We start from the raw sequence: 16,555 nt of genomic DNA on the forward strand, positions 1-16,555 counted from the left end.
TGTTTGCTGACAATCAAGTAGTTATATCTCTGGATAAGATGTATCAGATGAGAAAGTTAGTAGGTGCTTATAAAAAAAAGGGACTAACAGTCAGTATGGATAAAACAAAATATCTTGTTGATGGAAGTGGGCAAGGTGAGCATTTGAATTTTGAGTTTGGCTTGATAAGAAATGTTGATGTGTTCAAGTATCTGGGTTCACTAACTGATAACAGTGGGAAGTGGACATACCCCACATGATAAGTCAAGCTAGGCTAGGTATCACACCATTAAATGGTATCTTTTGAAGTCTGCACATATCCATAAGAACAAAGAACGTAGTGCGATGTGTTGTGGTTGAAGAGCATTCTGACATATGGCTTAGAGTGTTGGACATTGATAAGAGATGAAGGGGAAAACTGAAGCTGCCAAAATGGGTAGGTTATGGTGGAGCATAAGAGTAACCTGCCTGAATCAACTGAGGAATGAATACAAGGTTGAGAAACTAAATATCTCGAACACACCACATCAAACAAAACAAAACAAATATTCTAGGTGAAAAGAGGACATCTGTCTGTGCTGCAACTGGTCACCTCCTAACCACCTCTCCTTCATGAACTTTGTGTTTCCAAATGGGAACTTCTCATTTTTGTTCCATATTTGGATTTTATGCCAAAAAGTAAGTACAGTTTACTTGAACCATTGTTTTCCATTTATAGTATATGGCACTGTAATCAACAAATATAAAATATGCCTGCTTTTGCAATTAATGACTGACACATTTTATTCTACATTTCTTTTATGTTGTAATTGTGGTAAACTTTTGTGTTCTAATGGTTGGTATTTATGTTCAAAATTTACTTTAGTGTTGCAAATTTGATTGTACATTGCAATATGGTCAGCCATTTCAGTGTCTGGTTAGAGACTACACTTAGCTATTTACTATGGATCAAGTTTAAAAGAATAGCTAACTATTCACTGGATAGATATGTACCCAGTAGAACACTATATAATGGGAGGGAACCTCCATGATATACTATAAAGAAACACAGATTACTGTATAATAGGTGTAAAACAGAGCATAGGGCTAGAGATAGAGAGGTGCTGAATAAACATGTTTGGCTGTTAAGACAGTAGTGTGTGATGCTTTCAATAACTACTGTAACAGAATATTGTCAAATGATATTTCATAAAACCCTAAAAAATTCTGATCGTATGTAAAGGCTGTTAGTGGCACCAAAGTTAGTGTTCAGTACCTAGCAAATGAAATGGGAATGGAAATTGACAGTAGCAGTGCAAAAGCTGGAACACTTAATTCCATTTTCAAATGTTCCTTTACAAAGGAAAACTGAGGAAAACCACTGAAAAGGTGAGTGAAATAAGTATTAGTGTCTGTGGTGTTGAAAAACAGCTGAAATTGTTAAAACTGAATAAAGGTCCAGGACCTGATGGAATCCCTGTCTGATTCTATACTGAATTTGCAGCTGAGTTAGCCCCTCCTCTAACCATAATATATCATAGATCCCTCAAACAAAAAACAGTGCCCAGTCCACTGGACTCTCACTCTGGAGGATGATGGTTCAATCCTGGAGGACGATGGTTCAATCCCGTGTCCGGCCATCCTGATTTAGGTTTTCTGTGATTTCCCTAAATTGCTCCAAGCAAATGCCGGGACGGTTCCTTTGAAAGGGCACAGCCGGCTTCCTTCCCCGTCCTTCCCTGATCCGATGAGACCGATGACCTTGCAGTTTGGTCTCTTCCCACAAACAACCCAACCCAACCCAGTGCCCAGTCCTCGGAAAAAGATAGGTCACACCTGTCTTTGGAAAGGTTAGTAGAAGTGATACACAAAACTACCAACATCTTTGACATCAGTTTGTTGTAGAATCTTAGAACATATTCTGAGCTCATATGTAACGAGATATCATGAACAAAATGACTTCCTCAGTGCCAAACAGCATTAATTCCAGAAACATCCATCAAATGAAAATAACTCGCGCTTTTCTCACTTGACATACTGAAAGCTTTATATCAAGGCAGTCAGGTACATGCAGTATTACTTTATTTCCAAAAAGCATTTGACTTTGTACCACACCTAATTGTCAAAAGTACAATCATATGGGATATCAAGTGAAAGTTGTGACTGGATTGTGAATCTTTCGGTAAGGGGGATGCAGAATATTATCGTGGATGGAGAGTCATCATCAGATGTAGAGCTAATTTCAGGTGTGACTGAGGGAACTGTGTTGGGACTCTTGTTGGTCATGTTATACAGGGTGTTTCAAAAAGAACAAAAGTATCCATACACCCCCAAAATCATGCATTTTTCATATTAGGTGCATTGTGCTGCCACCTAATGCCAGGTACTCCATATCAGCGACCTCAGTTGTCATTAGACATCATGAGATTGCAGAATGGGAAACTCATGGACTTCGTACGTGGTCATGTGATTGTGTGTCACTTGTGTCATACGTCTGTACATGAGATTTCCACACTCCTAAACATCCCTAGGTCCACTGTTTGTGATGTGATGTGATAATGAAGTGGAAACATGAAGGGACACGTACAGCACCATAGCATATATGCCGACCTCGTCTGTTGACGCAGAGACTGCTGCCAGTTGAAAAGGGTCGTAGTGTGTAATAGGCAGACATCTATCCAGACCATCACATAGAAATTCCCAACTGCATCACGATCCACAGCAAGTACTATGGCAGTTAGGTTGGAGGTGAGAAAACTTGGATTTCGTGTTCGAGCGGCTTCTCATAAGCTACACATCACACCAGTAAATGCCAAATGATGCCTCGTTTGGTGTAAGGAGTATAGATATTGGACGATTGAACAGTGGAAAAACGTTGTGTAGAGTGGCAAATCACAGTACACAATTTAGTGATATGATGGCAGGGTGTGGATATCGCGAATGCCCGGTGAACATCATCTGCAACGTGTGTAGTGACAACAGTAAAATTCAAAGGTGGTGGTGTTATGGTGTGGTTGTGTTTTTCATGGAGGGGGCCTGGACCCCTTGTTGTTTTGCATGGCACTATCACAGCACAGACCTACATTGGTGTGTTAAGCACCTTCTTGCAACCCACTGTTGAAGAGCAATTTGGGGATGGCGATTGCATCTTTCAACAAGACCGAGCACTTGTTCATAATGCAGCGCCTGTCGCGGAGTGGTTACACAACAACAACATCCCTGTAATGGACTGGGCTGCACAGAGTCCTGTCCTGAATCCTATAGAACAACTTTGGGATGTTTTGTAATGCAGACTTTGTGCCAGGCCTCACCGACCGACATTGATACCTCCCCTCAGTGCAGCACTCCATGAATAATGGGCTGCCATTCCCCAAGAAACCTTCCAGTACATGATTGAACTTATGCCTGTGAGAGTGGAAGCTGTCATCAAGGCTAAGGGTGGGCCAACACCATATTGAATTGCAGCATTACTGATGGAGGCCACCACGAACTTGTAAGTCATTTTCAGCCAGGTGTCCAGATTCTTTTGATCACATAGTGTATGTTAAACTACATATCCCTTCCCTTAGACAAATGATACTGCCACATCTATAAAAATCATAAGGAAATAACTGTCAATTAACATATGTACTTTTTAATTCATCAGTTTTAAATTGCACTATTAACTGTATTTTTATCATAAAGTGTTATATTGATTATTTGTTCAAACTGAATTCAATAAAGATCAGTTCCTTTTGTGACTGTAATGTTAGCTAACTTTGTCTGCAAGCTAGTAGGGTATTACTACATCTTGGACAGTACTGTGAGAACAGGTGGAAGTATACAGACAAGAGAAGGATTTGCACATTGGAACTGTTGAATTTGGAAAGGAGGAGGATAGAATGCTACTCCTTATCATGGACCATCTCTACTATGCTGCAAAAGTTATCTCCATAAAGACACCACCGGTGTGGCTAATGGATGTACATTACTTCGTAGAGATGGTCATGATGTCCCCTTCTTGATGCTGCTGGGTCAGCGTTGTCCATGTGGCTCCTTATTGTCTAGGCAATGATTCCTCTGCTGCTCTGGGTGCAAGAAAGGTGCAGATGTTGATTATCACTAGCCTAATGAAATCATGATGTAGGATTCCACGGTTTGTTTAAAAAAAAAGCTCATATTTATTGCCAGAACTTGATAACAACTACTCCCCACTGCGGCCAAAACTCAAGTGGCCGAAATCTCGTTGCTCACCAAAGATCACAGTCATAGTGACAAAGAATATACATTTTCTGTATCAATTATTGATTGCAACTCCTACCCTAAAATCATACAAAGTAAATGCTTTTCAAAACAATTTTAATTAGTGTATAACATAACAAATGGGCTATTTGTCAGTTCCATTACAATAGCCGCCTTAGAATTTTGTAAGTATGAACATGCGAACAAAATTCTGACTCCAGAATAATGGAACTGCCAAGAATATGATTTTAAATAAATTAAAATTTTTTATAGGACTGTGTTCTGTGAATTTTGCTAATTTCCGCCCATAGCAATTGGCATGACATTAGGTTTAACACTGAAATTGTGTTACACAAAGTAAAAGAAAACATACAATTGTCCATTGTAAGGTAAATGAAATACAAAAGATGATTTACAATTTTCACTTATATGAGTCTATAATGTCGTAGCACTTCACATTGAATCATTGAAAGGTTATAATTTTTTAGTATTGGTTTGTTTTACTTTCTTTTGTGGACCACTTTACTGGCTACTCACAGTAATGTCCCACATTGTCCATCTGCAGTTAGCTGACCTCCCTTAATAGGTTTGATTTCTGCTTGTACTGAAGCAAGTCAATTTCCACAGCTTAGCTGTTAGTATTGCTTCATTGATTATAGTGCCGTGTTATCAAAAAATCAAATACAGAGATCACCTTTTGGTTACATAATGTTTATATGTGAGTACATGGTTAGGATACGTATTTCTCCTTCTGGTAATGTTTATCTAGTGGGAGAGGTTTACAGGATCTGTCAGAATAATACTACACAGGTATGGACAGGTCCAAATAGGATCCTGTAACTAACAATAAATTCAGTAAACTTGTAACACAAATGCATTAACATATTGGATGTAAAATGTCTTATCGCAAACTATAGCACTTACACCAAGGATAAACAAAAAATTAAATTGTTTTCAAAAGTAAAGCTACAGCCAGTCTGCTACAGCCTGGGTTCATATTCACAGTAAAAGTGCAATGGTAGAAACATGGTTGTTTGAAAGTTCTGGGATGATATGTAGACATCAAAATTAGAAAAATATTACTGCCTATGCTTTGCAGTGGTTGAGAAACAAATATACAGTAATTCATGTTATTTACTTAAAACGATTCCCTTCTTGTTTTGTTGGATATTTCAACAACTTGGTGTGTAGTAATTAAGACACTGCCTTTAAGATTAAAAAATATTTTTAAAAAACTGTTAATTGTTGTGAGACAGATTTAGTGCTGATTAGTGGTTTACATTTTAAATGATGTCTCAATGGGTGTGGTGTGAGAATGTTATACAAGCTAAAATTACACACATTATCAAATATTATTCAAATTACATAAATATATAGAAATATCAAGAACTAACATGATGAGCATATTACACAAAGAAAATTCGTTGCAAACACTTCATACAGCAAATACATTTTAATGAAATAATAAACATTTTCAAGGACACAAAACTGTATCATAAAATCATCAATTTTTACACACAACATTTCATAATTTCCAGTGAAAAACTTTTGTTGAGTCACCTTTTAACTTTCTCGGTATAGTTCCCCCCCCCCCCCCCCCCTCCCTTTTTTCCCCCCCTTCGAACGAAACACTATTCCTTAGCTCGAGAACTTTCCTGGATTTAGGATACACCAACCTGTATGTGTTAGGGTGAGGATTCTCCACAATCTCGAATGGATCCATGTAGATATCAAAGAATTTCTTTATTTCAGAAGTTAACATTTTTGATTTCTCATGTGATTTTACTAAAACATAATCTCCAACTTGGTTGCTTTGATCTTGCTATCATGTTGTCTTTTTCTAATTTCCTCGTTTTATCATGGTTTCATTGACTATGGCTTCACATTCACACGTAGTCATCATTGTGCATGGTGGGAATTCTACGAGTTCAGTGATAATGTCTGGTTTTAGATGAAACATAATTTATAAGGTGAAAATCATGTGGAAGTATGTTGCAAGCTGTTCATGGCATCTTCAAACTCTAGTACTGGGTTGTACCATATAGGATGTTTAGACTGCAACATGTACGATGTAAGCAACCAATCTCGCGCATGCACCTCTCAGCTTGCTTTGACGACAGATTATATACAGATATTTGAACATGTTTGATTCCCGATTTATCGACAAAGGCTTTGCAAACTTTTGATAAAAACTGCGCACCACTATCCGACAGATCACTTTTGGTTTCCCGGCATTTAAGAAATAGTCTTTTTCAACTTTTGTAACTATCTCTTTACCTGTAGCTTTTCTGACAGCCCCCTGCGGGTCAGGGGGTTAGAATAGGCCTGCGGTATTCATGCCTGTCATAAGAGGTGACTAAAAGGAGTTTCACATGTTTCAGCCTTTATGTGATGGTCCCCTGCAGGGTTTGACCTCTTTTCTTCAAAATTTTCCCGAAGAGCGAGCCAATTGGGGAATGGCGCCTTACATGGTGGATCATGTCCATTGTGCATTGAGATCTTTAGCCCACTTTCTAGCGGCCATTGATATAAACTAGACTATGTATTGGTTTCTCCAATAGCTGAGCCGAGGCGCAGCAATCGATAATTTGGGCAAAATAATACTTTGTAATACATATATTCTTTTTGAAACACTCTGTGTATTAATTATCTATGATGAAGTACTGTCTGAAAGATAATATCTTGATAAGTTTTCAGAGTGGTGCAAAGATGGCAACTTGCTTGTTCAGAAATGTAAAACTGCACACGAAGTGAAAAAACATAGTGTCCTATGACTATAATATCAATGAGTCATTGTTGGAATCAGCCAACTCATACAGATACCTGGGTGTAACACTTTGTAGGGATATGAAATGGAATATCACATAGGCTCAGTTGTGGGTAAATCAGTTGGTAGTCTTCAGTTTACTGGTAAAATACTGGAGAAGCAATCAGTCTACAAAAGAGTTTGCTTGCAAATCACTCGTACAACCAGTTCTAGAATATTGCTCAAGTGCATGGTACCTTTAATGAATAGGATTAACGTGGGATACTGAACATATAAAGAGAAGGGCAGTATGAATGTTCATAATTTTGTTTGCTCCATGGGAAAGTGTCACAGAGATACTGAAGGAAATGCATTGGAGGACTCTTGAAGATAGATGTAAACTATCCCAAGCAAATCTGCTAACAAAGTTTCAAGAACTGGCTTTAAATAATGCCTGTAAGAATTTATTGCAACCCCCTGCATAGCGTATACATAGAGATTGTAAGGATAAAGTTAGAACAATTACAGCATGCACAGAGGCATTCATTCTCCCCGCACTCCATAAACTTCATAAACTTTTTACCTTATTACAGTGGTTGTGTTTCGCATTCCGCCGGTAGCTGTGTAGCGGCCACTGTGGTGGTTGGAGGAAAACATACACCAAAATCAGTCACCATGATGGCGGGTTTTGAGGGCAGTGACTGGAAGAAGTAGAATCTACTAGATTCTGAGGTATTACTGTGGATAATGAGCGTAAATGGAAACAATATATTTTTTCTGTCTCTGTAAGAAACTCATCTCTGTCATACTCATAATGAGGCAGCTATCACACTATGCAGACAAACAGCGTCTGTGCACAGTGTACCATGGACTCTTCCTCATACGTGCAGTATGGAGTGATAGTGGTGGGAACTCAAACATTCAAGAAGCAAAAAGTGTGTTCACAATACAAAAAAAGCAATCATGATCTTATTAAGAAGAAAGACTTCTGAAACATGTAGAAACTCCTTCAAAAGACTAGGCATTTTAACTTTTACATCCTTGTACATATATAAAACAAAAGATAGTGTAGAGTGGACTACAGATGCTAGTGTACACACACATAATACACAGAGGGAGAATGACATATGAAGCACATGCCACTGACTGATAATGCACGAAAAAGGACCCCAGTAGTCAGGCATCGTATTACTAAGAAGTTTGCCTAAAAAGTGGTGCAACAATGTACATGACACTAAATTTTAAAAGAACCTCAACGACTATCTAGTGGAAAAGAAATTTTATAGCATTGCAGAATACTCATCACATTAAGTTTGTATGTACGTGGACTGTTCAAAAAATTCCGAAAATTTGTCCACAAAATTTTCTACACTTACCTTTTACTTATGTGCATGGTCTCCTTCCAAATATTCTCCTTCACAATTGATATACTGCTCCCAATGCCATTTCCGGGGGCAGTCTTGGTACTCCTCTTGCTGCATCGCATGAAGTGCTGTCTCCGAATTTTCTTTTATCTCATCTATTGTCACAAATTTTCATCCTTTCAGCGCTGTTTTCAACTTTGGAAATCTGTGTGTGTGTGTGTGTGTGTGTGTGTGTGTGTGTGTGTGTGTGTGTGCGCGCGCGCGCAATAATCACACACCAACAGGGATGAATGTGCGAGTGCATTATCATGGTGCAAGAGCCCCGAATTGCCTCACCACCTTTCCAGCAGTTTTTCCTTCTCACATTTTCTTGCAGGCACCACAACATGTCGCAATAGTACCATTGAAACTTCCTGGCTGATTAAAACTGTGTGCCGGACCGAGACTTGAACTCGGGACCTTTGCCTTTCACTAGCAGAAGTATATTTGTGAGGGTGGGGTGAGAGTCGTGCTTGGATAGCTCAGTTGGTAGAGCACTTGCCCAAGAAAGGCAAAGGTTCCAAGTTCGAGTCTCTGTCCGGCACACAGCTTTAATCTGCCAGGAAGTTTCATATCAGCGTCCACTCCGCTGCAGAGTGAAAATTTCATTTTGGAAATAGTATCATTTATTAACAGTTTGTCCCTGTGGCATGAATTCGTGGTGAACTAATGACATGAGCATCATCGGTAGCCATCGAAGGGCGTCCTGAATGAGGGTCCTATTTAATTCTGAATCATTTGGTGTATCTCTATAAAGGTTTTATTGAGTTTTACACAAAATTTAATTCTGACGCATTGCTCCTCTACCTCTTCCATCATGAGATTTGCAAACTGTGCAACACAACATTCTACTCAATACAGTACTAAACAATAACTAGCAGACATACAACAATGAAACTTCCGGCAGATGTAGATTAAACACAGGCATGTGCGGAGATGCCAACCACATTTAGCTCCAACCCACCAATGGCACAAAATTATGACTTTTCCGCAATTTTTTGAATATAACTCATATTTTTACTTATGGTCAATGATGTTAGACTAAGAAAATTGGGAAAGAAGAATGTTATAATGAATGTTTTCTATTTTTGACGTGTCCTGTATTACAAGTTCATTCAGTGTACACCATGGAATCCTACAGCATCACATAATATTCAGTTCAGCTCAATACGAGGTGCATTCAAGTTCTAAGGCCTCCGATTTTTTTTCTAAATAACTACTCACCCGAAATTGATGAAACTGGCATTACTTCTTGACGTAATCGCCCTGCAGACGTACACATTTTTCATAACGCTGATGCCATAATTCCATGGCAGCGGCGAAGGCTTCTTTATGAGTCTGTTTTGACCACTGGAAAATCGCTGAGGCAATAGCAGCACGGCTGGTGAATGTGCGGCCATGGAGAGTGTCTTTCATTGTTGGAAAAAGTCACTAGGAGCCAGGTCAGGTGAGTAGGGAGCATGAGGAATCACTTCAAAGTTGTTATCATGAAGAAACTGTTGCGTCCATTAGCTCGATGTGCGGGTGCGTTGTCTTGGTGAAACAGCACACGCGCAGCCCTTCCCGGACGTTTTTGTTGCAGTGCAGGAAGGAATTTGTTCTTCAAAACATTTTCGTAGGATGCACCTGTTACCGTAGTGCCCTTTGGAACGCAATGGGTAAGGATTACGCCCTCGCTGTCCGAGAACATGGACACCATCATTTTTTCAGCACTCGCGGTTACCCAAAATTTTTTTGATGGCGTTGAATCTGTGTGCTTCCATTGAGCTGACTGGCGCTTTATTTCTGGATTGAAAAATGGCATCCACGTCTCGTCCATTGTCACAACCGACGAAAAGAAAGTCCCATTCATGCTGTCATTGCGCGTCAAGATTGTTTGGCAACATGCCACACGGGCAGCCATGTGGTCGTCCGTCAGCATTTGTGGCACCCACCTGGATGACACTTTTCGCATTTTCAGGTCGTCGTGCAGGATTGTGTGCACAGAACCCACAGAAATGCCAACTCTGGAGACGATCTGTTCAACAGTCATTCGGCAATCCCCCAAAACAATTCTCCCCACTTTCTCGATCATGTCGTCAGACTGGCTTGTGCGAGCCCGAGGATGTTTCGGTTTGTTGTCACACGATGTTCTGCCTTCATTAAACTGTCGCACCCACGAACGCACTTTCGACACATCCATAACTCCATCACCACATGTCTCCTTCAACTGTTGATGAATTTCAATTGCTTTCACACCACAGAAATTCAGAAAACGAATGATTGCACGCTGTTCAAGTAAGGAAAACGTCGCCATTTTAAGTATTTAAAACAGTTCTCATTCTCGCCGCTGGCGGTAAAACTCCATCTGCCGTACAGTGCTGCCATCTCTGGGACGTATTGACAATGAACGCGGCCTCATTTTAAAACAATCCGCATGTTTCTATCTCTTTCCAGTCCGGAGAAAAAAAATCGGAGGCCTTAGAACTTGACTGCACCTCGTATTTGCAACACCCAAGTAATGTTTGGACACCAGTATCAACCATTAGAACACAAAGATTTAAATTCATATTGTAAGTGAAATGTAGAATAAAATGTGTCAGTTCTTAATTGCAAAAACAGGCTCACTTGATATTTGTTGATTAGAGTGCCATCTAGCATGAGTGGAAAACTATTGTTTAAGTAAACCATGTGTATTTTTTGCCATAGAATATGAATATATATATATATTAAAATTTACATGGGAGGGGGTCCCATTTGAAAATATGAAGACAACCCCACTTATGCAGGAAGAGTGGTTAGGAGCTGGCCATGGCCAGTTGTAGCAGAGGCCGATGTCCCCTTTACAATATTAAGTTTTCACCTAGAACGTACTGTTTTGTACTTACACCGTTTTCAAGATGTTTAGTTATTTCGAGTAAAACAAACACCCTGTAAGAATGGAGGAGTATGTGGATGAACCAGTCACAGACAGGATTAATGCTCAAACACTGTGATGGTATGAACAAGTCTGATGGATGAAGAAACAACAATGGCCACAATGTCTGCTCCACTAGTCTTCACCAGGGGGAAGGAGCCGAGGGCAACATGGAGGGGAAAAGGGGAAATACAGCCAAAGCAATGGAAAGGAGAGGTTTTTCAGAAGAGGATTAGCAGGATAGAAATTTGTGACAGCTGAGAACAGGCAACTGCTGGTCAATAGAAATGCCTGCCAAGTATGGTAAGTAACTCAAGCTTGATACCTATTTACAAAGTACCATATCAGCAATAGTCAGACTAATACTGATAGATAGAAAGAAAGATGAAACTAACTTCCAGAACATACTAATTAAGTTGAATGTCAGGAGAAGAAGAGATACAGGATATAGGAGAGGTAACTGAAAGATGAGGTGGAAGATGATAAAGCAATGAAAGAAGGAAAAAACCTTACAATTCAAGAGAGGAGAGGGATAAAATGTAGTCCGTATGGGAAAGCAACAGTAGATTAACATCCGAAATCTTAGTTCTAAAGTACTGTTACTAATTAGAAGCTGTGGATAAGTGGTACAATGATGTTTGCTGAAAATGATGGAAATCACAGACCCAAGACAAAAAATTGCACACAATATAGTGAAAATGGAGGAAACAGATAAAATAAATGAACAAAATCAACAAAACTATTGAAAGGGCATACAGAAAGAAATGAAGTGGTAATCAATGGCCACTAGTATACTATTTGGACCGTACTATAAAAATTTTGCTAACCCTTTTTTCTAATCTATAGATGAAGGATTTGAGTATACCTATTATCCCAATAATAAGATCCTTTACACTAAATGGCAAGTCATGGGATAGAGATCGGCATGCATACAGATGGCAGCAGTATCACATATGCAATGTATAAAAGGGAAGTATGTTGGTGGAACTGTCATTTATACTCATGCGATTTATGTGAAAAGATTTCTGGAGTGATATGGCTGCACGACAAGAATTAACAGACTTTGAACGCAGAATTGTAGCTGGAGTTGGATACATGAGATATTCCAATTCAGAAATCATTAGAGAATTCATTATTCAGAGATCCAGAGTGTCAACAGTATGTCGTGAATACCAAATTTCAGGCCTTACCTGTCACCACAGACAGCGTTGTGGCCGATGGCCTTCACATGACAACAAAGAGCAGTGGTGTTTGCGTAGAGTTGTTAGTGCTAACAGACAAGCGACTTTGCATGAAATAATTGCAGAAATCAATGTGAGATACTCAGTGAACATATCCTGCAGCGTCTCTCCTAGGCTTGTGTCCATATTTACTGGAAAACCATGCCCTGGTCATATGAGTACCAATTTCAGTTGGTAAGAATTGATGGTAGGGCCCAAGTGAGGTGGAGACCGCTCAAAGCTCTGGACCCAAGCTGTCAACAAGGCACTGTGTGAGCTGGTGGTGTCTCCAGATGGTTGAGCTGTGTTTACATGGAATGGACTGCGTCCTCTGGTCCAACTGAACGCATCATTGACTGGAAATGGTTCTGTCCGGCTACTTGGAGACCATTTGCCGTCATTCATGGACTTTATGTTCCCAAACAACAATGGAATGTTTATGGATGACAACACACCATGTCACTGGGCCACAATTGTTCTCTCTTGGTGTGAAGAACATTCTGGACAAACTGAGATAATGGTTTGGCCACCCACGTCGCTCAGCAGGAATGCCACATGCATTTATGGAATATAATCGAGATATCAGTTTGTGCACAAAATCCTGCACTGGCAACTCTTTCACAATGATGGATGGCTATAGAATCAGCATGGCTCAATATTTCTGCAGTGGACTTCCAACAACTTGTTGCGTCCATGCCACGTTGACTTCTGCATTACACTGGGCAAAAAGTGATCCAACATGATATTAGGAGGTATCCCATGATATTTGTCACCTCTGTGTACTATTTACACCTTACTATAAAATATTCTGGTGACTTGTCTTCTTATTTTATATAAGTGAATTATATACTTTCCCACAATTCTCTCAATAAACTGACATTGACCATTCACCCCCTACCACAATCCTTACATGCTTGTTCCATTTCGTATCACTTTGCAGTGTTACAGCCAGATATTTAAATGACATGATGGTGTATCAGGACACTACCAATGTTGTATCTGAACATTACAGGTTTGTTTTTCCTACTCATCGGCATTAACTTGTGTTTTTCTGCAATTAGAGCTAGCTGCCATTCATCACACTGACTAGAAATTTTGTCTAAGTCTTCGTGTACCCTCCTGCAGTGAATCAACTTTGACATCTTCCTGAACACCACAGCATTGTCAGCAAACAAATACAGATTGCTGCTCATACTGTCTGCCAGATCATTTATGTCTATACTAAATAACAGCAGTCATATCTGACCCTTGTCTCTGAGAAAAGATCAAGCTGATTTTCACATGAACAATTTTTCCCAAAACCAAGCTGATTTGTGGACATAAGCTTTTCGGTCTCAAGATGATTTGTTATATTCAAACTAAGAATATGTTCAAGGATTCTGCAGCAAACCAATGTTAGGGATATTGGTCTGTAATTTTGCAAGACTGTTCTTTTGCTCTTCTTATATGCAAGAGTCACCTACACTTTTTCGGTCACTTGGAACTATGCATTGGGAGAGAGACTCACAATAAATGTTAGATAGATAAGGGGCCAATTTCTACAGTACTCTTTGTAAAACCAAATTGAGATTCCATCCAGACATTGTGACTTATTTATTTTTGGCTCTTTCAGTTGTTTCTCTACAACAGAAATGCTTACTACTATGTCGTCCATACAGAATTCTGTTTGATGGTCAAACACTGGTATGTTTGTATGATTCTCGTGTGTGAATGATGTCTTAAATGCGAAATTTAAAACTTCAGCCTTTATTTTGCTACCATCAGCTGCCACATCGACTGGTCAACAAGTGACTGGATGGGAGCAATGCAATTGCTTAGCAATTTTACATAGGACCAGAATTTGTTTGTATTTAGTGTCAAATCTGTTGCTAAAGTGTGATGGTGGTAGTTGTGGTATGCTTCACACACATATATCTTTCCAAAAATGCATGAATCTCTACAAACTTCGCCTGCCATCATTTGCATGTTCTCTTTTGAACTGAGAGTGCAATAGCCTCTGCTTCCTCAGCATTTCCCGAATTTTGTTGTTAAACAGTAGTGGGTCTTTTCCATCCCCAATCCATTTACTAGGTACATAGTTCTCCAGCTCATGATTTACAGTCTACTTAAACTTGGTCCATAATTCTTCTGTGTCCATCTTACGAGATCTGAGTGATGCCAGTTCACTGTGTGAGTGAGATTCTAACAAATGCTTATCTACTCTTTTCTAGAAAAAACGCTCTTCTAGCTTTCTTGACTGATTTATTAACTTTCATAACCATAGTTGCTGTAACTTCATCATGTTCACTAATCCCCATCTCTATACTGATGATGTCGATAAGTTCCAGCCTGTGTGTAGCTACAAGGTCTTAGATATTTCCACTGCTGCCCAACTATCTGCTCAAGGCAGTTTTCAGGAAATGTATTCAAAAGTACTCTGCATGTCTGTGTGTGTGTCTGTACTCCCCGCACTGAGTAACCTGACAGTTATTACTTTTCTCTTACCAGTCCATACATGTATAAATATATAGACGCAACTTATCGTAAAAATAGTCTCATTATTTTCACAAAATGCACCTGTATTCTTTCTATGTGCACTTGACATTACTTCATTAATTCTTTTCACAACATAGTCCTGCAACATTCCTTATCAAGAGACTTTAATGTTATTAGTATCTCTTAATCCAAGAAAACTGTATCATTTTTACACACTCATCCACCATCAAAATTTTAGACTACCATCCACCTTTGTCCGCTTCAGCAACTTTCGACCTCAGCTTCATAGTTGTACTGTATTGCTACATACATGTGTGAACTAGTAAAAATGAAAAGAAATCCATATAGAAAAGATATAGATATATGTTACAAATTTCTGATCTGGCTTTGGGAATTAGACAGACTTTGGTTGTTTTCTCATATTGTTAATTTTAAGCCTCTACATACATTATAACACTAATACTTTTCTTCCTGTTCATTTTGTAGGTACCAACGGCGAATATGAACTTAGAGCCATCTCAGTGTGTGAAACTTAATTTCCAAAAGCCTGGTGAAGGAACACTGCTTGTACTTGATGTGCAGTTCTATCTGCCAGAGACATTGTCAGTGTTGTTAAAGCGTGCGAATGGGGAGGCAGCATATGCACAAGTGCCCTCGAGAATCGCTTCAGGATCAGCTCTGCAGCTGACAGACCAGGAAAATCGTGCAGGGTCTCGGGTGCTTGATGCTGTTCCCACAGTTGAGGTTGTTGCCCTTCTTGAGGCAGGTGCCCTTCGTGATCTTGAGAATATGGCAGCACTGAGTTTTGCAGTATCTGGCTCACGCAAGGTATTACATATGTGTGTTTGTGTGAAAATAAGCAATATGATTATTCATTTTTATGCAACAGAGTAATAGAATTTTAGTCATGATCTTTCACTTCAAAATATTATTTGTATGATGCATGAGACTCTATAAAAACTGCTTATATCTCACTAGGTAGCTTCTTTGTGATAATCCCACAATTAAGTAACAATATGTAACCTTGTTTAAGAATATCTGAAATTAACTTTTGCAACTAAGTGAAGAATGTAGAGATATTCTTCAGCTACATACCTACCACTTCCGTAGGGATTATTAGACATAGTTAGACTACTTACAGTGTATACAGAGGCATTCTTCCTGCAGTCCAGACATGACTATAATGGGAAGACATGTGATACCATACTCACTACCCTCTGCCATGAACATCACAGTGGTTTGCAGAGTATGTATGTAGATAGATTTTTTTCTTAGCTCTGGCATTAGCTCATTTGTGATATTAAATAGACTTTTCCTGTAGAAAATGAAGAAATGCAAAAGAGATGTGCAGCAGAGGAAGATCACTTTTACATCCTTGTACATATATAAAACAAAAGATAGTGTAGAGTGCACTATAGACGCAAGTGTACACACACGTAACACACGGAGGGAGAATGACATATGAAGCATACTGTTAGACAGAAGTAATTATTTGGATATGACTGCTCTGGCTACAACATATATGTCACTGTGCTGTTGTAAACATTTGAACATCATAAAAACATCAGCCAACATTGACTCCTCTTACACAACACAGATTATCATCATCATATCAACAGCAACAACAGAATCATCA

At 39.2% G+C, this 16,555-nt stretch overlaps 1 protein-coding gene across 2 annotated transcripts in view; it reads left to right on the plus strand.

Annotated features, from left to right (window-relative positions):
* Nucleotides 1-16,555, plus strand: part of LOC124804839 (anaphase-promoting complex subunit 4) — a 120,087-nt gene that overhangs the window by 91,394 nt on the left and 12,138 nt on the right. For both annotated transcript variants that reach the window (XM_047265189.1, XM_047265190.1), the window contains one exon: nucleotides 15,406-15,747. In XM_047265189.1, coding sequence (XP_047121145.1) covers nucleotides 15,406-15,747 — 342 coding nt within the window. The remainder of the gene's footprint in view (nucleotides 1-15,405; nucleotides 15,748-16,555) is intronic.

The sequence above is a fragment of the Schistocerca piceifrons genome, chromosome 7 (genome assembly GCF_021461385.2).
Source record: "Schistocerca piceifrons isolate TAMUIC-IGC-003096 chromosome 7, iqSchPice1.1, whole genome shotgun sequence".
Classification (NCBI taxonomy): domain Eukaryota; kingdom Metazoa; phylum Arthropoda; class Insecta; order Orthoptera; family Acrididae; genus Schistocerca; species Schistocerca piceifrons.